General features: G+C 34.5%; 1 protein-coding gene across 2 annotated transcripts in view; it reads left to right on the forward strand.

Moving 5' to 3' along the window:
* ASAP2 (ArfGAP with SH3 domain, ankyrin repeat and PH domain 2) overlaps window positions 1-26,433 on the forward strand; it is a 261,971-nt gene that overhangs the window by 149,361 nt on the left and 86,177 nt on the right. For both annotated transcript variants that reach the window (XM_074288099.1, XM_074288098.1), the window contains exons 6-9: window positions 3,749-3,878; window positions 9,396-9,481; window positions 13,776-13,851; window positions 14,292-14,378. In XM_074288099.1, the coding sequence (XP_074144200.1) occupies window positions 3,749-3,878; window positions 9,396-9,481; window positions 13,776-13,851; window positions 14,292-14,378 (379 nt within the window). The remainder of the gene's footprint in view (window positions 1-3,748; window positions 3,879-9,395; window positions 9,482-13,775; window positions 13,852-14,291; window positions 14,379-26,433) is intronic.

Consider the following 26,433-nt stretch of genomic DNA (forward strand, 5'->3'; position numbering starts at 1 on the left):
GGCCATCTTCAAAAATGAGATGAGCCAAATCAGTTCCAATAGAGCAGTAATGAACTGAACCAGCTACACTCAGCGAAAGAACTCTGGGAGATGACTATGAACCACTACATAGAATTCCCAATCCCTCTAATTTTGTCCACCTGCATTTTTTATTTCCTTCACAGGTTAATGGTACATTATCTCAAAGTCTGATTCTTTTTGTACAACAAAACAACTGTTTGGACATGTATACATATATTGTACTTAATTTATACTTTAACATATTTAACATATATTGGTCAACCTGCCATCTGGGTGGGGGGAAGGAGGGGGAAAATTGGAACAAAAGGTTTGGCAATTGTCAGTGTTGTAAAATTGCCCATGCATATATCTGGTAAATAAAAACTATAATTAATTTTTTTTTTAAATAGTGCTATGACACTTAATGGTTCCAAGAATGAGTGTCACAAAATATTTGAAAAATGCAAAACTTTTCTTGTTTTTTTTTTTTTTTTGCCAGAGAAGAAAGGTTAAAATGGGGAAAAGATCCAAAGAAGTCAGTAGATAAAAGTAGTAGGGAAACAGTAATGGAGATAAAGCAAAATGGCATTTACACATAACACCCCCTTCCTAAAAATAAAACAGAAAACACAATAAAACTCAACCTAATTAATTGCAGATGTGTTTGATATTGTATTTACTGATTGACAAAAGGACATTATGCTGCTGGGCAGTCTTTAATCTGTTTGCACAGCCTACCTTCCTAAAGCATTATCAAGATTGTATCCTTCTTTAGTAACTCATCACTACCAAATAATGTTTAAACTTTTGACTCAAGGTCTCCTTCACTTACTGCCTCTGGCTTGTTCAGCCATTTTGTTTTATACATTTTTGTTCTATCAAAATTGGAATATTTTCTATCTTCTATTCTGTCTTATTTCTTTCCTGCCCCTGTCCTTTTGCTCATAACATTTCCCATGCTTGGAATAGTTTTTTTTTTTTTTTTTGTTTTTTTTAATCCTGTCTATTAGTCATTTTCCTTTTGTTCAAATCTCAATTTATCTTTTCCATGAAAGCTTTTCTGATTCTCTTTCCTCCCTTCACCAGGGACAAGTATTCTCTCCTATTTTCCTCTCCCTCTTTCTCATTCTTGATTCTTCTCCTCCTCTTTTCGTTTTTTCGTTTTTTCTTTCCTCAAATTTCTTATAGCTCTTTGGCTGCCTTGCTAATTACTTTCTTTTATTTTTATTTATGTCCTTACTGTGTATTCCTCCTCCCTTAGAATTTAAGCTCTTTAGTGCAAATATTATGTCCTTTATATATCCATAGCCTATAATTGTGCCTTATACATCTTAATGCATGTTTGATAGATTGAATGAGATCTCTAAAACAACCCCAAGAGGCAAGTAGGGTTGGCCTTATTCCTCCTGCTTTATCAAATAAGGAGCTTGAGATGGATAATACTTAAGTGCTTTGTCTATAGTTTTCTAACTAGTTAAAGGGCAAAACCTGTAGTAGAATCTAGTTTTCCTGCCTGCCAAGCCTATGGTCTTTCCACAACATCATCCTGCCTCTTGGAGTTGAAAGAGAATTATTTGTGAGAAACAATCCAAAGCAAAGAGCAGCTTTCATGCAGGAATAACTTAAAAGAATTGGGCCACTAGTCTAGAATGGTAAAAGAAGACTGATGTGATAGAAAGTCTGTGACAGAAATTTCTGAAGTTGGATGGGGAGGGGGGTTTGGAATTCTTTGAGGAATCCCAAAATATTATAATTGAGAAGTACTCCAAAAAGCCTGAGGAGGGGAATTTTAGGATAAAGAGAAATAAGTCTCCACAGAAAAAAACTCCTTTTCAAAAAGCTTTCAACAAAGATGTTTAACAAGGGTTTAAATTTAAGGATAACATAGCCATTCTAAGAGAAACTGGGACAATGACTTCACTTTGTAGAGGCATAGTATATCATAACTTGCAGGAACCTTAGAAATCATCTTCATTAGCCATTTCATTTTACAAATGAAAAAAATGAAACAAGAGCACATACAATGTCTAGGATCACACAGGTTGTACACCCCCAAATTTCCTTACTCCCAGTTCATTGCTCACTCTACTTTATCAAGGTGCAGCCTTTACCAATGACAGGACTCCATTCTCCTACATTTCTTCCTATGCCCTGGTTGGTTCCTATTGCTCGAGTTGGAGGCATTGGCAGATGGGAGGGGGGAGTAAGTGATGGACAGTCTAATGTAGCAGCAACAACAGCCGAGAAGGATGGCAATATAGCTGACTGGTTAAGTCATGGCTATGGTACCCGGGGGGGGGGGGGGGGGAGGCAGACCAGATGGCCTGGCATGCTACCTTCTGGCACATGCTAGGAGTTGCTGACCTCTGTTATCCTCTTGGCTTCTATCCCATATGGCTAAATTTAGTTCATTATTACTGCAGTTAGGACAAGAGTGGGGAATCTTATGATAAGAGTCACTGGCTTAACGAAAGAGTCCATCAAAGGTCAATTATAAGTAAAAAAATAAAAAGTAATTTAGCTCATGGTGGGTATTTTTTCCCTTGTAACAAAAGAAAACATTCAATTTAAGTGCTTTTTAAATTAAGAATAGGAAACATAAAACTCAATTCCACTTTAGCCCTCTAGAGAGAAATTATTCTCTGGATGGCAGCAGCAGTGATCAGAGCAGTATTATTACCCCTATGGGCCGAATGAAATCAAACTGAGGGCCAAATTGGGCCCCTGGGTCAAATATTCTTCTCTCTGCCCTAGATGGTTATAAAGTCCCTGAAGACAGGTTGGCATCGCTAATATTTTAGGACAGGTCTAAGAAACCCACAGTCTTATAGCTGCAACAGAATTTTGAGGTCATCATGTCCAACTCTTATCAGTTGACAACAGACGCAGTCCCCCCAAAATGAAGTAATTTGTCTAAGATCACACTTAGAAAATCAGTTGCAGAATCAGGTCTTGACCTAATTAACCCAATTCACAGTTTAGGATTCTCTCTTAATTCAATTCAGTTCAAATAGACATTGGATATTTAGTATATATGCACAGAATAGTGTGTGTGTGTGTGTGTGTGTGTGTGTGTGTGTGTGTGTGTGTGTGTGTGGTCAGTTATGTTTGACTATTCATGAGCCCATTTGGAGTTTTCTTGGCAAAGTGAATGAAGAGGTTTACCATTTCCTCTTCCAGCTCTTTTATAAATGAGGAACTGAGACAAACTTGCCCAGAGTCACACAACTAATAAGTATCTGAGCCCAGATTTGATGAGAAATCTGAGCCTTCCTGACTTCAGGTCTAGCACTCTGGTGTGTGTGTGTGTGTGTATAAAGGAAAGTAGAAAGTGGTAAATACTGAAATTTTCTTGAGCAAGAATTTTGTTTTTTTCATCCATGTAGCCTGATAACTGCACAACCACTCACTCAAATCCACTTGCATGAGTCAGGATATCATATTAGTGATGTTGTCATTTGCCTTGGAGAATGAAGGATAAATTAGAAAAGATCTTGAAGATTATCTGGTCTTCATGAGTAGCCTGGGATCTGTACAGGAGAGCATTATGTGTGTGAATTGATTTGTCCAGAGTCTGTGACATACATAACAAAATGTTTGACTTTTGACTTTGACTACAGATTAGTGCTCAGGAGACCATGCTACAGGATGATACTGATCTCTGCAAGCTGTGTACTAAGTAGGGGAAGCTGCTCTGAATCTTTAGGTCAATAGGCACCTTGATTTATTGCTGGTGTTTTTCCCCCAGGACAAAAATAGAAAAGGAGAAAAAGGAACATGCCAAACTTCATGGGATGATTCGCACTGAAATAAGTGGAGCTGAAATTGCTGAAGAAATGGAGAAAGAAAGGAGGTTCTTCCAGCTACAAATGTGCGAGGTAAGATGCTGAACAAGCACAGATGTCCATTGCTGGTAAAGAGCCTAGTAAGCAAATGAAATCTGTTTTTATTTCTCATTAGGAGTCTTGTAGATAGACTTATCCTTGTCCAAAGGAGCTTTGGTTTTGTTTTTTAAAAGAACTATTGGGCTCAAGGGCATCATAGATCCAATTTTTCCCGATGACTTTACCACATTCATTTTAATAAGGAAACCTAAGTCTTTATAGCACAGGACTGGAATAGATTAACACTGGATTGTTCATTGAATGAAGAAACTAAAAATAGGGAAAAGCTAGCTGTACACATATACATACACATGGAAACACACAAACAACATCCCATCTATCTCTCTCTCTCTCTCTCTCTCTCTCTCTCTCTCTCTCTCTCTCTCTCTCTCTCTCTCTCTCTCTCTCTCACACACACACACACACACACACACACACACACACACACACACACACTATCCCCAGAGCATAAAATGACAGACTCTGCTCAGTGCCCTTTCACACAGCTTTTTGTCTTGAGGCTGATGTCATATCCAAAGTGTTTGACCCTTCCCTGTGTCCCCCATCTCATCAGGTCATAGGCAAAGGAACAAAAGGCAAAGGCCATTTGAGGGGAGAAAGGGAACACTATGATATAAAGTTCCTATTTAAATTGTTTGAGGACCTATTTTTAAAAAGTCAAACTGCCTGTCATTTGAAAGATGTTTTCAAATAGATTCTTCTTACTTACTTTAGTAATTATACTTATTGAGGTCAAGGAAGCTTAGTTATCCTTCCAAAGTTATTCTGTTTTGATGCGTTCTGCTGGCACTTACCCAACCATCCTGGCTTGGGAAAGGAGGAGAGGGATAGGGATACTGTGTCAGCCTTTTTTCTTTTTTCATACTTAGTGAAAGAAGAATATCCTAGAAAAAATGCTAAAATGTTGGATAGCAGTGTGGTTGTTGTTTTTTTTTTGTTGTTTTTTTTTTCCATACTTGCTAATTTCATACTTGAAGAAATATGAGAAAACTGAAGTTACTAGCATCTGTCTAGCCCAGTGTTTATTCTTTTTAGTAATATAAATATCCTGTATTTTGATAAAGTGTGTTCAATCTCTAGGAGGTAATTAAAACTTAAATTTATGTCAAATATGGGTTTGTGACATCATAAATCAACTTTATATGCAATTTACTCTTGATTATCTGGAAGGAATCCAAAAGTAATTTTTTATTCATTTATGTAAAGTGATACTTTGCACAGCTCTGCCTCATTCAAATCCATTTCATGCACAATCTAGATATCACATTAGTGATATTGTCCCTCCTTGAAAATGAAGGACAAGGAACGATAATAACAAAATCTGGTGACTGGTTTTGGAGATAGTTTTGTGTTCAAAAATATGTCTAACTTAAAGAAATATTTTGAGTAGTTGTGTTTGCTAGATCAAACATTAACTGGCAAGGGATGAAGCTACATGTGGAGGCTAACTAAAATTTAAAAACACAATACAAACAATAGTGAATGTATGTATGAGTACTTTTCTAAATGATTTTTATGTAATTTGACTTTGCAATGTGTCTCTAAATTAATGAGTATCGCCAGAATTGGCGGTCAGAATTAATATTTTAATTTAACCCACAATCCAAAGGCAGCAGTGGAGTAGAACTGGCCTCAGAGTCATAAAGTTCAAAGCCTGACTCTGACATACTGGCTTTGTGATAGTGGATAAGTCACATGATCCCTTAAGTGCCCCAAGACAACTCTCTGAAACTAAAAGTTACAGAACCCATTGTTAGTCTATGTGACAGAACAGTTTCCTCAATAAGAGTTCCCTATGTCAAGTAATATTTTAGGTCTGGACTAGTAGTAAAAATCCCATTATTATGAAAGGCATTGTATTATAGTAGAAGTTAGAATACCAAGTTCTTATCCTGGCTCCACAATTTATAAAATATATGATCTTTGGCAAGTCAATGGATTTCTTTGATTCTTACTTTTCTCATCTGTAGAATGGGAATAACAACTCCTGTCCTGATTATTTTGGGGGTAGACATGAAGGTCAAATGAGGTTCAGTTGGTGTTAGGTTCTTACTAAGTGCTAATGAGATAATGAGATATTAGGTTCTTACTAAGTGCTAAGTCAGTACTTAACAATTCTCTAGTTCCGGCCTTTCCTGGTAGTTTGACTTGTGAATTCCTAAGGAAGAGCTTGCGTGCTTGGGAGGAGCAAGCTCATTGGTTGAAGTGGTTCTTCCCAGAAGCCCTTGCATTATCCCATGCCCATTCTCTGGGAGGATAAAAGAAGACAATACTCCAGAAAGAAGAGAAGTCTCTGCACTACATCTGGCTTGACGCAGCTCTCTGCAGGAAGGGAAGTCGGCTCTCTACAGGAAGAAGAATCTGTCCGAGAGATTTGAGTTGACACTGCAGATCTCCCCCCAGAGAACGATAGGCAGCATATGGAGACAACATCACGCTACAATTGGCGTCCACACGTGGGGCAAGGACTTTTGCTTATCCTGACAAGGACTTATTCTGAGCCCTTCAGAGGAGCTAGACCAGACCTTCGCAAGTTGGAGAGTGTGTGTTTATATGTATGTTCCAGTGCTTGTACAGAGGCTTAGATTTTGGCCTGGAAAAGAAACTTTAAAACAAAATTCTGCACATACTACGTGATAAGCTTTCTAACGATTCTATATAATGTGTAATTGAGAATGTAATTAGGAGGAGAAATCTTCCATGTTAGAAATGCATTATTTGGCATGTCTATGAAATACCCAGGTTCAATTTAAAGAGAAACTCATGTCTAAAAGATGACATTCAGACTTACTCAGTTCTGAAAATTTTTCCCCTATTTTAATTAAATGCATTTTAAAACTTGTTTGAAAGCTTTCGAAAACAAAGACAAAAAAAAAAAAAAAAAAAAAGCCACTATTACACTCCCTCTCCTCTTGAGCCTATGTTGAGATATTTAAGATTTGGTTGTCTTTTAGCTAAAAATATGATTTCCCTGAATTTAAATTGCCTTTTGCCTAATTGGAAGGATGAGGTATCCTTTATTTTTCTCTTCTCAATGGTATATAAAACTAGTATATAAATCCAGTTCCTGATTAGTACTGAAATTGTAAATTTGTTAGCACCTTACACATGAGTAATAAATAGTACAGCTTAACATAAATTTGATTGGTTATTACTCTTGCTCTTCCACACTATCATTAATATTATCAATAGCAGTAATTAATGACAATGAATGATTAATAAAAACAGTTAATACAATGTAATTAACATTAATTAATAATTAACCAATAATTGTTACATTAATATAATAATATTAAAATTTAACATTGATATACTTTTGGCTTAACAAAGGCTTTCTTGCTATGTGGCAATCATTGAACCACTGGATATCAGTTTTATCTTTTGTGAATTAGGGATATTAGTTTTGATATTCCACAGTGTTGTTGCTTTTAAAAAGTGGGTATGTAGAGTATTTTGTGAACCTTAAAGCATCAAATAAGTGTCAGTTCTAATAATTTATACCATATGTAGCAAACTTGCATTACCTAAGCTGTCTAGGATCTTGATTCAACCCCTTCAGAAATTGAATTTCAGGTAAAGTTCAGAGAGAGGTGAGTGATTTGACCAAGATCACAAGTAGCCTAAAGTTGTGGAACAAAGATTTAAAACTTAGCTTCTCTGCTATCCAAATCCAAGGCTCTTTTTAGCCTGTGCTAAGTTAATTTTTTTTTTTTAGCCTGTGCTAAGTTAAAGTAAGATGTGAGGAGCTCCCTGATCAACAGAGTCATTAGATACTACATGGGTTGGTCCTAAATTTTTTTTCCTTAGTTATCTAGTAAAGGAAGCTCATGATTCCACTATGTAGATTATACCTTAAGGGTGGGGGGGAGACAGAGAGAGAGCCCAAGCGCATTGTGTATATATCAAAATATCTGGAGAGACTTTGTTTATGTTAAGGAAAATATGGAAATATGCACAATGATTGAGGAATAACAACAAGTTGTGGTGTTTATAAAGTGTTATTAGTGCCCCATGACAAAAAGGAAGAATTTATGCAAATTCAGAAAAGCATTTATGAAATAATGCCAGGCAAGCAAAGCAGAATAAGAACAGTAGCATACATGTTGGCTAGAGAATGTATGAAAAAAAATATACATAGTTAGATAGAAAAAGTATTTAAAAAGGTACATTGAGGAAATGAGATATTATAGTTATTTAGTTAAAAAGTCTATTTTTTAAACTGTTAAAGTGTTTTGTTTACTTTTTGTTTTAATGAACAGTTGTTTTATTATTCTAGCTGGATTAGACCATTGATTCTCAAACCTCATGATTTTTGGTTTTATTTCTTTTGATAGTCCTGGTGACTTTGGTTATTGGAAGCAGCTATTGCAATAAAATTCACTTGAGTAATTTAAACAAAACTTGGTTTTGAGAGGGGCAGATGACCATCAAGTAATTCAATACATTACAATAAAATTTTACATTTTCTCAAAGATTTTGAATCACTGCTTTGATTCTCTGTTTAAAATATATAATAGCATATACTTCTCTAGAGGTAACAATACTAGCTATCATTTTTATATGGCAAAACGCCTTGCAAATATTCTGTCATTTGATCCTCACAACAATTTTGGGAGGTAGATGCTCTTATTATTCTCAATTGAGAATTCTCAGATGAGGAAAACTCATCTCAGAGAAGTTAATTGACTTGCCAAGGTATACAACTAACAAGAAATTTGAACTCGGGTCTGATTCTAAGTCTAATGCACTTTCTACTGTGTCAGCTAGTTGGCATTTATATATAGCATTTCCTCCACAAAAAGCCTATGAGTTAGGTATTGCAAATGTTATTCTGATTTTCTGCATGAGGAAATTTATATTTAAAGAAAAGTGGGTTTCCCCATGATCTACACAAGTAGGAAACACTAAGACTGGGATTTGTATTCACTTCTCCTGACTTAAAATCTACTCTTTTAATTCTATCATGCATCCTCTCATATACCTGTAGCACAATTATAGCCTTTAACTTTCTTTAATGTACCTTCACATAGTCTGTAGCACACAGTATAGGACAGTGGTCCTCAAACTTTTTAAATAGGAGGCTAGTTCACTGCCCCTCAGACTGTTGGAGGGCTGGACTACACAGTAAAAACAAAAACTCCCACTCTGTCTCCGCCCCTCAGCCCATTTGCCATAACCTGGTGAGCCGCATAAACGTCCTCAGCTAGCTGTATGTGGGCCATAATTTGAGAACCCCTGGTATAGGGACTTAATTATTGTTTGAATTAAATATCCTGATATGGAAATGATTCATTTACTTAAAATCACAAAAGAAAAATCTTATTTAGGTCTAATTGCAAAATTCACATTTGGAGGAGGATTTTTTTAAAATGAATAAAAAATATGATTCCTGTCATTATGGAAATTAGACTCTAGTTGATCTTATATTACTGACACAGTTTGCTTTTTAGTTGCCTGCTTATTTCTGTGAATTGTTCTTTTTTTTAACAGTACTTACTAAAGGTTAATGAAATCAAGATTAAAAAGGGAGTTGATTTACTTCAGAACTTGATCAAATATTTTCATGCACAGTGCAAGTAAGTCTTTTTTCTTTGTGATTATACTTAAAATGTATCTTTTTTTATGGCAGCTGTGAATATTTTAATATAGAAATCTACTAAATATCCTCATTCAGAATTACATTTTGCCTTATTATCTTTATAGAGTATTTTTGTCCTTTTCCTTATGTGGGGGGATAATTAAATTAATTTCTATTGCTTTGATGTTTATTAAATGATAATAGCACCAATGATGTAACATTAGATTAAAATAAAGATTTTGAGTTACTGTACCATGACATCTGCCACAATCAGTGTGACTAGCATATTTTGATGCATATAAAAAGAATGAGAGCTTGAAATTTGCTTTTTTTCTAAGTTTTTCCATTTCTAAAATTCAGCCAAAGTTAAACAGCATAAAGAGGTGTGATAAGTAAGAAATGATTTTATATAGATGGAGAATTACAAGCTGAAAACAAACTAACCTGAGCATAGAAAACATTATCACCTTGGAGTACATTTAAAGCCAAACAATTTCACATAAATGTATACTCTTAGCTTCAGGGTAGCTGCCATTATATTTCTTCATTTTTTCCCCTTTTCCCCTTGCATGAGAGAAATTTAGAAAATTAATCTCTTCATTGGTATTATTTTATTCATTATGCCCTCCAGAGAAATCTAGAGGATTTGAATTTTGTTCTCTTAAAACAAAATATAGAATGATAATCCTACAAAAGGAAAAAATGGGCCTGTAGCATTTCCTTTTTTATGTACAAAAATATATCAATCTTAAATGTAGGTGGGGGGAGAATAAAGGTACACTGAAGGGCAGACACTGATACTCTGTTCTGAGCAGTAATAAAATATTGTCATCATTTTTTCTCATCTCTTTTTTGTCTTCAGAAACATTTGCAGTACTAAATTATATTCAGATCATCCTAGTCTAGTCTCTAGTGGCCTTTGCTAGTTAAGTTTGGAAATCTTCTTTCTCGAGAAATCTAAAATTAGGGGTGATTTTTTTTTTAATAGAAAGGGATTAGGTACTTTGGGGCAGTAGATTTTCAGGAAAATTTAAGATTTAACCCATAGAACATTTTTTAAAAATAGAACCAAGAATTTAATTCAGGCCAGGAAATATTTAAAGTTGAAAAAAAAACACCTAGTGTTTATGATGTTTGTTAAAGTCAATATTTCTTTGGATGGAGGATTAGAATAAAAAAATTAAGCTCACAGAAATCTTAGACATCACTTGACACTTTTGAATTACAATGATGACACTTTTTGTAAGCATACACCAAAAACTGGTGGTCAACTTCATTTTATGGATAATAAAAACTTAAGTTCACCAAAATTAACTATATTAATGATTATGTGTTAATCAATAAACATTTATTTAATGCTTTCTGTGTGTCAGGGATTTGCTAGATTGTGTGGCTAGAATAAGACAAACATGAAACAAATCCTTACTCAAGGAATTTATGGTCTATTGTGGGGGAAAAAATAGTCACATATTATATAAACATAAAGTAAATCCAAGGTAATTTTTTTGGAGTAGTGGTAACTTACCAGCTGCTGTGAAGAATATCATGTACAAAGAGGCATTTACATACCTCCTAAGTGTTAGAGTTGGGATTCTAAATCAAATTTAGCATTCCATTGACTTTGAAACAGCAAGATGACATGTGCTGGGAGTCAGGAAGACTTGATGTTGAAATCCAGATTGAGCTGTGTGATCTTAAGCAAATCGCTTAACCTCTGTTTGCCTCAGTTCCCTCAACTATAAAATTGGGATATATAATAGCACCTACCTCATAGGGTTGTTGCTAGTGTCAAATGAGATAATAATTGTAAAGTGCTTAGCAATTCCTACCACATTGTAAGCATTATAAGTGTCACCTGCTATCATAATAATCTATTGTAATTAATATTTATTAATTAATATTAATAATAAGTATTGGTCAAGCTTTTTGTTGCTGATCCTGGCAATGAATACATCTTTAGAAAAGCAACATTCTGAGAAAATGGCTTTAGCTTAACTATACCAAATGATATTCTTGTAGAACTTTCTCACTCTCAAGAGGGTTGCTAGGTTGCAAAGATTCTTGGAGCTCTACTTTCCCCAGGGATATTACTGCACTGGGGTTACCAGAGGTTGAAATTGGTCTATTATTGGTTAGTTATTAACTCATACCCATAATTCCTTTAAACTTGGAACTTCTAGCCAAAGGGTAAAACGCACTTTCCAGCTTCTGCATTCTTGACACTCTAGTCCTAAAGACCTAACATATGAGATTTATAGTAACCTGCTCTCCATGGTCTTTAATGATTAGCTGCTGATTGTGTAGAACTCACTGCCTGTGTTTTCTTTTTCCTTTTCTCCTTCTTAGGCTTCTTTATTTTCACAACTTCATATGTTTGTGGTACTTGATTTATAGAAGGAAGCAGGATTAGGAAGTGCAAAGAAATACCACATTTTGTACAAACATGCTTGTGCTTACGATACTCTTTGGAAGGTGGTATCCCCAAGAGCCATTTATAAAGCAGATTATGTAAAATTCTCCTTCCTTTGGTCCCCTCGTTGATATGCACAGATTTTTAAGATACTGTTAAAATGTTTTTGCTCACCACCACCATCTGAACCTTTTCTTCCTATTCTAGTTTACAAATTATTTGATTTACTCACCAATTTCACCAATGTCAAGAGTCTGAAATTAAACCCCTATCTCCTGGCTCTGAAAATAGTTCCAGTGGTATCGTGTGCTGGACTTGGAGTCAGAAAGATTTCTTCCTGAGTCCAAATGTAGCCTCAGACACTTTCTGGCTATGTGATCCTGAGCAAGTCACTTGACCCTGTTTGCCTTAGTTTATTCATCTGTAAAATGAATTGGACAAGGAAATGACTGAAGAACAACTCCTGGCTCTGAATCCAGCATTCTTATAACTTCACGTTACTATTTAAATACTTTACTGATTTAAGGATTGTTTAGTCTTGAAGACTACTTCCAGTAGAATAGATAAGTTACCTCTATGTGTCTCTTTCTTAGTTAGAAAGTCACTGTGAATTGGTGTAAGTAAAAATTCATCCCCTTGGAGAAAGCCTAGTAATGAGCCTATGTGCACTTAGCTCAGCTTCTCTTCTTGACTATCCACATGCTGGTCCATCCCCAAGATAGTACTAACCCTTTTGTTGATGTACAGTCTGTGCTGTGTCCCATCTTGGGGACCTCCATTATCTCCATGGAAGATGAGACATTGTTAAGACATTAGTAGAGAGAAATTCATCTTGTTTCTGTTGTTTTTAATAGCCTACTCCTTCAATTCCATTTGTTTTTCATGAGCTATTCATTATAAGCATGTACCTATGAGCATTATTTGTGAATTGTTTTTTTCCTATCTTGGATTTTTTACTGTTTTCTAAACCAATTTTTCCAATTTCCTTTGCCTCAATTTGGTATTCCTTGGGCTCTGTGGGTGGTATTAACCTATTTTTCACTAATTTTCAGTTTCTTAATCATTTCTTCCATTCTTCTTTATCATTATAGTCCATTCTCTTCCAATAAAAATCTCTAGTTTCTATTCTTTTCTCTCCCCCTCTTTATTTCCATTCTTCCTCCATCTCTCAGTTCTTCCTCTTTTTCCTGTAGTTATACTTTTTGGGTTTAGGTCCTTTTATGTCAGATCACACAAGCAGAATCCTCTGGTTATTAATCCTTCATTGCCACTTTTTCTGTAGAATCATATTTCCCATTGTATGTTGCAGATAAAGAAGATATTTTAGGTGATAATAAAATTATTAAAATAATAGCAATTATTAGCAAAAAAATTAAAACAATAGCAAAAATAATAATAAGAAGATACATATATATTTTAACATATATTGGATTACCTGCCATCTAGGGAAGGGAGTGGGGGGGGGGAAGAGGGGAAAATTTGGAACATGAGATTTTGCAAGGGTCAGTGTTGAAAAATTACTCATGGATATGTTTTATAAATGAAAAGCTTAAAAAAAATAAATAATGATAAGATGTGTGGCTCATTTTCTTTTTTAAGCTTAATGTAGCTCCTCAGAATCAGGAAAATATATTTTTTTTTCTTTTGCCTAATCTAATTTTGCAAATGCCACTTAGTTCTCATTTGCTCAAAATTTTGAGGTCCTTTTCATCTTTTTTATTCTGTTGTAATTAAAGAAGTTTAAAGATCCTTTCTCATTAAAGTAGTTTTTTTTCCCTCCTTTATTTTCTAAATTACCCTTGAAAAATAAGCTAAATTGTCTTTTCTCTTGTGGGATCAGTCTTTTTTTTTTTTTTTTTTTTTTTTTTTTTTTTTTTTTAAGTTTCTTCCAGGATGGATTGAAAGCTGTTGAAACCCTCAAACCTTCCATTGAAACTCTTTCAACAGATCTTCACATAGTAAGATGTGACCTCCTATATTTGTGTTAAAGTGATTTTTATTATTAAAAAAATTTTTTACTTCAAATGTTGTTACTCTGTGTTCTTGAATTTCCATGTTTTTTTAATCAGAAATTCCTATTAAAATTTCTTATGTTCTGAATTGAACAAAAACAAAATGTGCATTTCCATATAAAAGGTGAGAATGTATGAAATTGTACATTTCTATTCTGTAGAGCTTGCTTTTTTTTTCTTAAGAATATATCATATTTTCAAAGCTGTGCTATTTGTGTTGAGCAATGGTCTTCTACATAGCTTAGCATAGTTGTCAATTTCTTCATATTCCTATTTCTTGCCTATTGTTATTTTGGCTGTTTGGAATATCTTAACTAATTAAGGAATAAATTTTCTCAGGTATTTCTTCCATTTTAACGCAGGTTTTACCTTTTCATTATTATTAGATCAAACAAGCCCAGGATGAAGAAAGAAAGCAGTTAATACAGCTACGAGATATTTTAAAATCAGCACTCCAAGTTGAACAAAAAGAGGTGAGGGGATTTAATTTTGGGGAATCTGTGGTTCTATTGGTTTGTTTCTGAATACCTTTGAGAAACAGGGTAGCATAAAGGTGAAAAGATCACTGAGTTTTGACCCCAAACCTGGCTTCATATTCTTGTTCTGTTATTTATTACCAAAGTGTTCTTGGGCACTTTACCCTCTTGATATCTCAGTTTTCTCACCTATAAATTGGAGGGGGTTGGAATAAGTAAGCTTGATGCAGCCTTCTAGCTCTACCAGCCTATAATTCTTAAAATAGCATTATAAAATCATTTATGTTGCTATTTAAGCATTAGCACACCAAGCCTTTGGCAATCTAGTACCAAAAATTACTGATTTGTTCTTTCAGTCCAAGAATTTTCATTCCAATATTTTTTTCCCCCTGAGGCTGGGGTTAAGTGACTTGCCCAGGGCCACACAACTAGGAAGTGTTAAGTGTATCACCTGTATGGGCAAATTGTTCTTGATAGCTCTGCCTTTCTGTATTACACAGGAAAAAAGTTTTTATTTATGCCATTTATTTTATGAATTAAAATGTTGATATTTTCTTCTTCATTTTCCTTGTACACATAAGAAATTTAAACCCATACTATAAAAAGGCATGTGTCTTTCAAGAAAGAAATCAGAATGGCAGATAATTTATAGTCTCTCCTAAAATAATATGTGTGGATGTGAGTTGTCATGATAGAAAGACTAAGAAGCTTAAAACTTGGCATTTTAATCCTGACATCAAGCTTGGACAAGTTACTTAACTATAAAGCCCAGTATTATTAAACTATAAGTATTATAAAGCCCAATAGTATTAAACCTTGCCAAGAATATGCTGTTCTTAAATTTATATATTTATTTTGCACCATAAGAAATGTTTGAAGATATGCTTAATAGATGTGAGAAAACAGATTCTTGTTAATATGCTAGTAATTAGTAGTACATAAAGCTCATGGTAAGATTTTTTTTTTTTTTTTTTTTTTGCATTCTTGTCCTATAACTGAATATTGTTATTTTTTTCTCCTGAAAATGCATTTGCCTTTTGTGACCGAAGTCTAGGAGAGTAAGTAGTTTAGAATTGCATAAATTGAAATACTCTGCATGTTTCCTTCTTGAACATCAAGAAACTGGATTTTTCTCTCTTTACCATTTTGTTAGATGGAAGTAGCTTAAATTTTTGACCCTTTATTTCCTTTTATATTCACATAATCTTGAAAAGAGGACAGAGATTATGGTTCTCCCAGTTCACCATAAACAGTGAAATTGATGTTCCTTTTTGCCACCAGGAACTTCCAGAGCTCATAGTTTGTCATTTTAAATTTCCTCCTCAAAATGCAGCCTGGAACACTGCCATTTTCCTTCTGGTGTTGAAAATAAATTAAATCCAGTTCCTTGGTTTAGCTACTTAGTGAAGTTTCCTGGATCTTTCTTTTTTTTTTTGTCTATTGTGTATGGAAATGTGTATTTTCCTAGTTTCATTGCACTGAGGAGCTGTCATTGTAAACATTCACAGGAAGAACTGTATTTTTGTGAATGAGTTAATGTGTATTTTTGTCTTGGTGATCAGTCTTTCTATAGTGTAAATTCCTCTGTGAATTGTTTTTAGTGACTGTTTAACAGAAAGGCTGGATTGTGCTTATTAGTCTTGTTTGGTTCAGTATGTTAGTACTTTGGGGCCCACTGTGGAGCATCATTCAAGGAGATTGGGCTTCAGAGACATTGCTCTTAGGGTTTTGCCTTCTAGTTCTTGTGCCCCACATACTGATATTTCATGAATGATTTCAGTTTGCTATCACATTCTGCTCCTATTCATATTTGTACCATCTCCCTCCTCACATTGTTTGTATGGGAAATTCAGCTCTGAGTCTTGGTTTCTTTCTTTATTTATTTTTTCTTAATCTGGGAGGAGGGCTAAGACCACATTTCTGTCCTACATTCCTTTCCTCTCCATTCCCATTGCTGCCCCCCTTATTAGACTCTTTATTATTTAAATCTAGGTTATTGGTACAGTCGACTAGCTGCTATGTCACTCCCACCCCCTTTTTCCTAAAGCCATCTTTCATAACCTTCCCATATTAGCCTAAAACAGTTCTAAACCCCAATAATTCTAAGGCAATTTTCATTGTCACCTCCTTGCTCAAGAAATTTCCTTAGTTCCTCTCTGTCTAACAAATAAAGCCCAAATTCAATTTGACATTCAATATCCTTTACAGCCTACCTTTGTAGCATCACCTCATATTATACACCCTGGCTTCAGACCAGAGGTGTCAAACACACACTTCCCAAGTGTGGCCCAAACCAGATTAAAATGTAATTGAGAAATATTTACCAAGATAATTAAAAATACAATAAAATATAAATTACAGTGCATTTGAAAACTAAGTCAATATGGATTCTTAGGTATGATTTTGTGACCATTGATATCATGTCTCCAGGCAAACAGGACAGTCATATTTACCATTCTCACAACATTATCCAGGATTTCTTTTCTTTACATTTTTGCTCATTACATTCCATATGTCAGCATCTTCTGCCTCTGTCAAAAGCTATTGAATTCCTCCCTCTTTCAAGACCTAGTTCCAGTCCTAATCTTCTCAAATCAAATGAGATAGCATATTAAAGATCTTTGTATACCTTCAAATTCTCTATAAATGTTAGCTATTTTTCATTAAATCTTTTTTTTAAGTACTTGGAAGTGATTTATCTCTGCTTCTCATTAGCATATTTGTGGTTTGTTTGTTTTTTTTTTTTTTTTCCCGATAGTATTTTGTTTTGGGAGGGGGCGGCAGCTAGGTGGTGCAGTGGATAGAGCACCAGCCCTGAAGTTAGGAGGACCTGAGTTCAAATCTGGTCTCAGACACTTAACACTTCCTAGCTGTGTGACACTTAACACTTCCTAGCTGTGTGACCCTGGGCAAGTAACTTAACCCCAATTGCCTCAACAAAAAAATAATAAAATAATATTTTGGTTTTTTAATTATATGTAAAGGTAGTTTCCAATATTCACCTTTGTAAGACTTTGAGTTCCAGACTTTTTCTGCCTTCCTCACTTATCTCCCCCCTCCCCAAGATATCAAGCAATCTGATATAGGTTCCATATTAGTCATGATTTGGAAGCAAAATCAGAACAAACGAGCAAAATCATGAAAAAGAAAAAGCAAACAAAAAAAGATGAAAGTACTATGCTTTGATCTGCATTCAGTCTTCATGGTTTTCTTTGGTTTTCTTCCATTCTTCCATTCCCATTCCAAGTCTATTGGGATTGTTTTAGAGTATTGATTTTGCTGCAAAGAGTTAAGTCTATCAGTTGATCATTCTATAATCTTGATGTTACTGTGTACAATGTTTTCCTGGTTCTGCATCTTTTACTTTGTATCAGTTCATGTAAATCTTTCCAGAATTTTCTTAAATTAGCCTGTTGATCAATTTTTATAGAACAAGAATGCTCCATTAAATTTATATACCATAACTTATTAATCCATTTCTCCAATTGGTGGGCACCCCACTCAATTTCCAATTTGTTGGCTACCACAAAAAACCTGCTACAAGCATTTTTTCACAAATAGGTCCTTTTCCCTCTTTTATGACTTCTTTGGGATATAGACCCAGAAGTGACTGTTGTATCAAAGAGTATATGCAGTTTTATATATCTTTGAGCATAGTTCTAAATTGTTCTCTGGAATATTTGGATCATTTTACAATTCTAATGCATTAGTGTCCCAGTTTTCCCACATTCCCTACAATATTTATTATTATATTTTCTTATCATCTTAGTCCATTTTCATTAACATTCTAATTTTAACTTTATCTCTATCAATATATCATGACTCTTACTAGATTATAGATTCCTTGATTACAATTATTTCTTTTCCATCTTTTCATCTCCACCAGACCATAGCTTCATGCAGTTCATATAGTCAGCACTTTAAAAATGGTTGTAGAAATGTTAAAACACAAATGCCCCCCCCCCACATTTCCTTACAACCTACAAATTGTAGGTTATTATCCTATGGCAATTCTAATCTTTAGAGATGAAAAAGGAAAAAAAGCAGAACTTAGAAGATGGGAAAAATGAAGACATTGAAAATGAAGTGTTGATATGTAATTGTTAGGCAGGTAACTGTTATAGATTTTAAAGTGAGCTTCATGGATATTGATTAAGGAAATACAAATTAAGACAATCCTGAGGCACCACTTCATACTTTTCAGCTATGTGGTGGCAAGGAGTTGGAAATTGAATGGATGCCTATCAATTGGGGAATGTTTGAATAAGTTATGGTATATGAATATAATAGGATATTCTTTTTTTATAAGAAATGATAAGCAGGCTGATTTCAGAAAAACCCGGAAAAACTTATATGATCTGATGCTGAATGAAGTGAGTAGAACCAGGAGTAGCAGCAAGATTATGTGATGATGAACTATGATAGACTTAGCCCTTTGCAGCAATGTAGTGCTCCAAAACAATTTCAGTAGACTTGGGATGGAAAATTCTATCTATATTCAGAGAGAGAACTATGGAGACTGAATATAGATTGTAGCATACTATTTTTACCTTTTTGTTGTCGTTTCCTGTGATTTTTCTCTTTTATTCTGATTTTTCTTTCCTGACAGGAGTCATAATGAAAATTTATTAAAAATCGATTGTACATGTATAACATATCAATTTGCTTTCAAGACAGGCAAGTAAGGAAGAAAAAAATTTAGAATTCAAAATCTTACAAAAATGAATATTAAAAAGCATTTTACTTAAAATTAGAAAAATAATATGCCATTAAAATAAAAAATGAAACCCCCTTCCCCCCCCCCAAAAAAAAAAGGAAAAGGAAATACTGAGATCAGATAAGAGTCCTCTAGCATCCCAGAGTGACATTTCAGTGAGTTACTAGGAATAGGTGAGATAAACTTTTGTTTTTGAATGGAAAACTGAACACAGCTAAGCAAAGCCCCAAATTAAAAGAAAAAAAAATTAAAAAAAAAAAAAAAAGTCCAAGGCAGAGCAACTCAGGTTTATCAGCCCTCTGGGCATAGTGCAAGGTCTGTGTTTGCTTTGCTTGAGTACTGTTAAGAGGTTTGGGAGTATGGGACTGTTTTCACATTGCTTGCTATTTCTAGCTTTGCAGAGAAGCATAAAAAATTTACTAGCACATTCACCCTATCTTCGTGTTTATTTTTAAATTTTTTCCCTTTCTCCATCTGCCCCAGTGAGCACATAGGTAGTCAAATAAATATTTCTTGCTACAGCTGTCTGCTGCCTTTTTCTGCGTGGCTACATGCTAATATTAAACCCTTCAGCCCCACTGTTGTTGAGGTTGGTAGTTTTTGAAATTGGATTTCAATTTGCTTTTCAGTGTTCTAACAATTGAAAATAGTTGATAAAGCAAGTTGTAGGTGATATGCAATTGTTTGGAAGATAAATGTTACAGATTTTAAAATGAGCTTCCTGACTAGCAAGTTGAGTTTTCCCATCTCTCTTCCTCTAATCACAGAGTAAACTAGCTTGCATTATATTTCAATGCTGATTCCTTTTGGTTGTTTTTCCTATTTCACCCTTCATTATTTGGACTATGTAAAAGAAATTGAACAAGAATATATCTGACATGCAACCATGATCGATGACTCTTAACGTTGGTACTGTAAAGTTGTATATAAAACATAAAGTTGGATGAAGCTAGATCACAAAGAGCTGGTTTTCTATTTTTGATACTAGAGACAATGGGAAACCAGTTAAATTTAATTGGAAAATGATTTTGGCCACTAAGTTGAAGATTGGTTACAGTAGAGAGAAACCCAAGTCAGGGAACCAATGAGGAAGCTGTTGGTTCAGGTAAGGAGCAATAATGGGATAGATAAGAGTTCAGTTTTGAACATTTTGAGTTTGAGAAGTCTATATAAGGCATAAACAATAAAATGTCTTCCTGATTATTGGAAATGGAGGACTGGAAATGGGAAAGAGACTAGGAATAGATAATCTAGAGGTCATCTGTATAAACTCAATCATTAAACCTATGATGGCTGAAAAAGTCACCAATCAAGAGAGTACTCAGAAGGAGAACAGAGCCCAGAACATAGCCTTAGGTGGGGGGAAGACAGGGCACAAGGGGGAATAACCACAGGAAGGGAATATAATATGAATGATGCTCCAGCAGAAGAGCATGAGATTGTTACAAGGGGAACCAAAAAAACAGTATTCCCCTCCAAAAATAATTTTTAAAAAACCATATCTAAAAGATTTGCTATCAGCTTTTTAAACACCAAATGATTTATACTTACTGATTTTACTACCTCATTACTCTCCCTTTGTAACATGATTGATTCTGTGTTACTATCAACAGAAATCTCTGGTTTCCATGAATTTGCTTTTAAAAATCTTTTTATATTTCCACATAATTGATTTCCTTTGTAATTCAGTGTATTTCATTTATGCAATATTTAGCGAAGGGTTCACTAGACATCACCAGATAGCCAGTGATCCATAACCCTCACACACAAAAAAATGTTAAAAGCTCTTGGGCTAGACAAATAAAGTACTATCCTTGGAGGGGGAGAAGGAGAGAAACATTTATTCTTATTACATTTGTTCATATTTGATTTTCCCTAATATTCTGTTATCTATAGATGGTTTTTAATTCTGTCACCTGTTGTGTTAGTACTTCATCTCACTTTTATATTATCTAAAAAGTGGATAAGCATGAGTCCTTTGTAAAAATGATAGAATTGGGCCATATATTTCTAATGTCCTTTTCAGTTCTAAAACCTATTATCCTAAAATGTTATCATTCCTAGGTGATATTTACAGAATAGTATCACATCCTTCTGAGATTCCATAAAAATCCCAAACACTTTTATTCAGCAAAATGTCCATTTCAGCTAAATTCTACAAAAACTATTTTTAATCTGAAATCCATCAATCTTGTTTTTTAACTATAATTTTATTTCAATATAATTTGTAATCATATGTATTTCATTTTATGCAGCACTAGACTGCTAAAGGGATCTGTGTCACAAAAAAAGAACTCTTGGTTTAAATTTATAGGTGCTCATTTTCTGATGATCTTAAAGCTAATCCCCTCTATGGTTCTGATCTTCTTAGGGGAAAAGAATGAATAAAGAAGGATAGAGCTCAAGATAACTTTGACCATAACATTACTAAGCTCCCTAAATAGGCTGTTACCTTGTTTCATGATCCTATTTCCTAGAATTGTGTGTCAGGAAATTAAAGTTTGGGTCATATGGAAGGATGGAATGTCTATATAAAGGAATATGGAAAGGAAAATATGTTACAATTTATTTTATCACATGAAAAGAAAGATAATTTTGGTATGTCTCCAGGTTAGATTAGAACTTTCAGCAAGAATAATTAGGAAGAAGGTAGGTTGAGAGTTTTGTGGGATAAATGCTGTCCTACTTACTTAAAACAATTAAAAATTTAAAAAGATAGTTTGACCTCATTCATTGTATTTATAAGTTGTCACCCCCGTGGAATTCTTTGAAAGCAGAGACTTTATTTGTATCTCTTATACTTAGTTCAGTGACTTACTTTTTAATTGACCTAATAAATGTGAAGTTTAAAATAGAAAAAAAAAAAAAACAACAAAAAAAAAACATTATGTTGGCTTCCTCCTTAATTCTGTCTTAGAGATCTCTATACTGAGATGAATGAATTTTTTAGACCTATTCAGAAGGTCTATAAGTAGTACCAGTTAATGTCTTTAGCATATACACATTTAGCAGTATGAGCCATGTGATATTACCACTTATTTTTGTGGTTTTGTTTTGTTTTGTTTTTTTTTTTTTTAAATTAAATCAGTAGACTCACTTCTTAGAGCTGATTTATTCTTTTGACATGTTATTCTTAGGCATTCTTAGGATTCATTTAGGTGAACATCATTTTTCCACAACCCTTCCAATGCATTTATTCTTATTGGTACTTGATAGGACTTGTCTTAATTTCCAATTTCAGATATGGTGAGTACCAGAGAACCAGGGACCAAGCCCATTTCTTGACAAAGTAGATTTGTCCTTTTCATCAGAAATATGATTAATAGACCCATTTTCCTTAGAAATGGAGAATGTTCTTTCTACGTTAATTCTCCTTGTTCAGGCTGTGTCATCAAGTGATAAGTTCACTGACTTTATGTCTAGGACAGTTATTACTTAAGCATAATTCACATTCAGAGGTGAAAAAAGAGTTTTATTTGTGCTCTTCCTATATAGTGGTATTCACATGTTTTGTAGATTCAGTACAGTGGGCTCTCTTGCTGAGATTGAACAATATCCAGAAGGTTATAGGATCTCATATGTATAGAATGAAGGGATATTTTTAAAAATGCTTTTTTAGAGGAATATTCAATGTCCATTTGTCCTTTATATCCAGGTACAACTAAAAACCTTTATTTGCATACCTGTGTATAATATCTCTCAGCCTTAATGTGTCAATACTTGGGCTTATCTTATTTCTATCTATCTTGGTCAGTTATGTCTTCCAAATTTTCCTTTTGTGTGCTGCTCTCTCCAACAAGTTAATAGCTGTATGACTTTTGTCAAATTATTTAGTTCTTTGAGTTACAGTGGTTCCTCATTAGTATTGTAACAAATAACTTCTGGATAATTAATCATTTTATTATGACTAGCAAAAAGTCAACAAAAGAATGGTCATTTGGCCGTTTCTTGTAAACCAAGAAGAATCATGTTGGCCTCTTTCCACTTATATGTCCTTGGAAAAGTGAATGTTCCTAATATACTTCAGTCAATTCTGATTGGTTGATAATTAATATTGTGATGAGAAATGGATCTATTCTAATGAGGGAATGGGGACCTTTGTATCTCTTTAAGCTTTGTTTTGATTTTGTCACTATTACTCTCAGACCACCTCCAACTTCAAACAATATATTCAAAGAATCAACACCCACCCACCAAGCCTGAATAGAATACTATGAGCTTCCCCAGTTGGATGGGATCTGAACAAGATTGAGAATGTTAAATCCAATCTCATTATAGAATATAGGAAGGGAAAAGTCCTGCATCTCTCTAATATCGACAATTGCTTATTTAATTATCATTTCTTTCAGTATAATGAGGCAGTAATATTTTTACTACCCACGTGACAGGGTTGGCATGTGAAACATGTTCTGTAAACTTAGAAGTGGTATAGAAATAGAAGCTAATAAGAAGCATATAATGTATAATGGATAGAGAGCTGGCCTTGTATCTAGTAGATCTAAGTTCTAATTTTGCCTCTAATTGATGCAGACTGGTTATGCATCCATATGACTAGCTCCCAAAACAATTTTCTAAGGGTATGATTTACAGAGTATGGGAAGATTTGCATTGAAGTGCTAATCTAAAAAGAAAACCCTTGAAATTAAAAATATAGGTTGTCTTCATCAGTACTACTACCCTTCTGACAAACTGACTGCATCAGTTGGTCACTTTTCTTTCTCTTTTGCCTTCTCTCCATCCAAGCCGTTTGTCAATCTAATCAACAAGCATGTTTTTAGTGCTTATTATGTCCCAGAGGCAAGGGAGACAATGAAAGGCAAAAATAGTCCTTATCTTCTGGACAATTACATTCTAATGGGGAGAAAGAGGGGACAGTATGTAAATAAATAGGTACCTAGGTACAGAATAAATGAAAAACAATCTAAAAGGAGACATTATTAGCATCTTTGGGATTAGGAAAGGCCTCCTGAAGAATGAATCCAAATGAATGAATGCAAAGTAGCCTAATAGTGGGAGATGAAAAGAGAAATGGAAAGGAGAACAGCTTCTGTAAAAGCGTGGAGAGATGGAGAGTCTGTGAAAAGAGCAGCAAGTTACACTAGGCCAGTGGAGCTGGATCACAGAATGATAGAGAAGAGCAAAGTATAAGAATTCTGGTAAGGCAGAAATGGACCAAGTTATTAAGTGCCTTAATGCCAGAGGGCTGGGTGTGATGCAGGTCAGACCTGTGCTTTAGGAAAATCCGGAACACTAACCCAGAGCTCTTGGAACAGTGTAGGAGTGACAGCAAGAGTCTGTACCCAGTTTGGATGAGTGAAGAGGAGGTGAATTGGAAAAAGTTGTGAAGAGGAGATCCTGGTGTGCAGGAGGACAACTTGTTAGCTAGTGAGAGGGGATGAGATCAAGGGGATTGATCTAGAGGGATTAACTGGCTTTGGTAAGGACAAAAGCCTCTTCACTGAGACAGTGAGAAAGAGGAGATTCCTAGTGGAGGAATATTTCTGAATGATGTGAGATCTGGGGGAGGGGAGAAGATAGAGCTTTCAGGACTAGCCTCAAGTGTTTCTGGTGAAGTATGATGCAGGCTTTTCAGCAGAGGGATGAGGTAAAGGCTTGAGAAGGTATATGGTTTAGAACAGCTGCTTGGGGAATGGGAGATGCAATCAGTTTGGGAGGGACAAAATGTTAGCCCTGCTGCCGAGCAGGCCCGGATGAGAGCAGATGATATAAATTTGTAATATCCTTAGTCATCAGAATTTAATGATTTCTTCAGTTTCATTTATCAGAAGTAGTGAGTGAGAAAGCCATTGATTTGAGTTTTTGGTATGGAACAATCAGAAATAGGACAAGGGGGAGCAAAAAATATGAGAAAGGAGAACTCTATAGAATTTAAAGTTCTGTCAATTATTTCAACACAATCTTCTTTAAGCTTTGTGGTGTCCCCTTCTCTATTTTTCAGATGCATCTCTCTCCACTTCAGTCTGATCTCTACACACCAGCCAGCATATTTATTACATACTTGCCTGTTTCAAAACATACAATGATTCCTTAGTGTCTTTGGATTAAATCCAAACCTGTCATCCAGGACCCTGTGTCAACTTGCTTATTTATACTATCCTATCTAATTCTTTATCTCTTCCTTCAGTGGCTCCATCTACATTTCATTTTACTAACAACAGCTTATTTCTATTTCTTTGTGCATTACTTATTTAATTCATCCTCCTTGGAATATCCTTTGCTCTCCTTTCTTCTAGTTTGTATTTTCATTTTCATTATTCACCTCCAGAACTCAACTTCTATAACTAACCTGCTCTATTCACTTTTCTACTAAATACCCTCAGTTATTTATACACTCAATATGTTTTGTGTTAATTTGAAAAAGTGAATTGAATGCTAACCCATAAAGAACTCTTCACTTATATTTCAGGTCTTTTTTTCTTTCAGTTTTCTTATGGCTGGTTTATGATGTTCATTCATAATGATATTGCAATCTAGTAAAACTTGAAGGGTTTTTCCTCTTACATGATCATTTGTCTAGCCATGCTTTTATTCTTTATGTATACAAGTATTTTTATAGTTTTTACCTATAGTAAAGCTAAAGTCAAGCTCTTATTTGTTGTAGTATGATTCTTTATTGGCTATTCACAGAAATCCTTGGACTCTGACATGCTTTTGAAAATCTTTTTATAACTATATTTCAATATAATTGGCTTCTTTTGTAATTCAGCAAATTTCATTTTATGCATTTAAAAATATTATGTAGAGAAGGGATTACTTGAGCATCACCAGACAGCCAAAGAGGTCCACAACCCATACTAAAAAGGTTAAAAGCTCCTGCACTAGATAACTAAAATATTGTCAATGGTAGTGAGATTATGGAGGAAGGTGCACATTTATCCCTATTACATACTTGATACTGAATCATCAGCAGTGCTGAAACTTGGGGGGAAAAAAATCACATAATTATGCTGACGGTGGACACTAAATTTATGTCATGTTCTTTCATCTGAGCCAGTCCTGCATCAAAGCTACATTGTATTCCTCCCAGATTCCCTATCCCACTCCCCAAAGCAGCTGTTCTAAACTTAGTCTAAACTTAAATGAAACATGAAACTGATTTTAATTTCTAGTTTAAAATGAAATTCCTCATCCAGATTGTCCACTTACCCAGTGGATAGAACTTCAATATTATTAGAATGCATTTGTTCACTCATCAAAAATAAACTTACATTCAGTCCTGTTGATTTTGAGGGCTGTTTTATTCATAATAGGGCAGGGATGAGAAAAAAAATTATGACAGGAAATCAAATGAAATTTTATCTTCAGGGACCTAAG

This window comes from Sminthopsis crassicaudata, chromosome 2 (genome assembly GCF_048593235.1).
Source record: "Sminthopsis crassicaudata isolate SCR6 chromosome 2, ASM4859323v1, whole genome shotgun sequence".
Classification (NCBI taxonomy): Eukaryota; Metazoa; Chordata; class Mammalia; order Dasyuromorphia; family Dasyuridae; genus Sminthopsis; species Sminthopsis crassicaudata.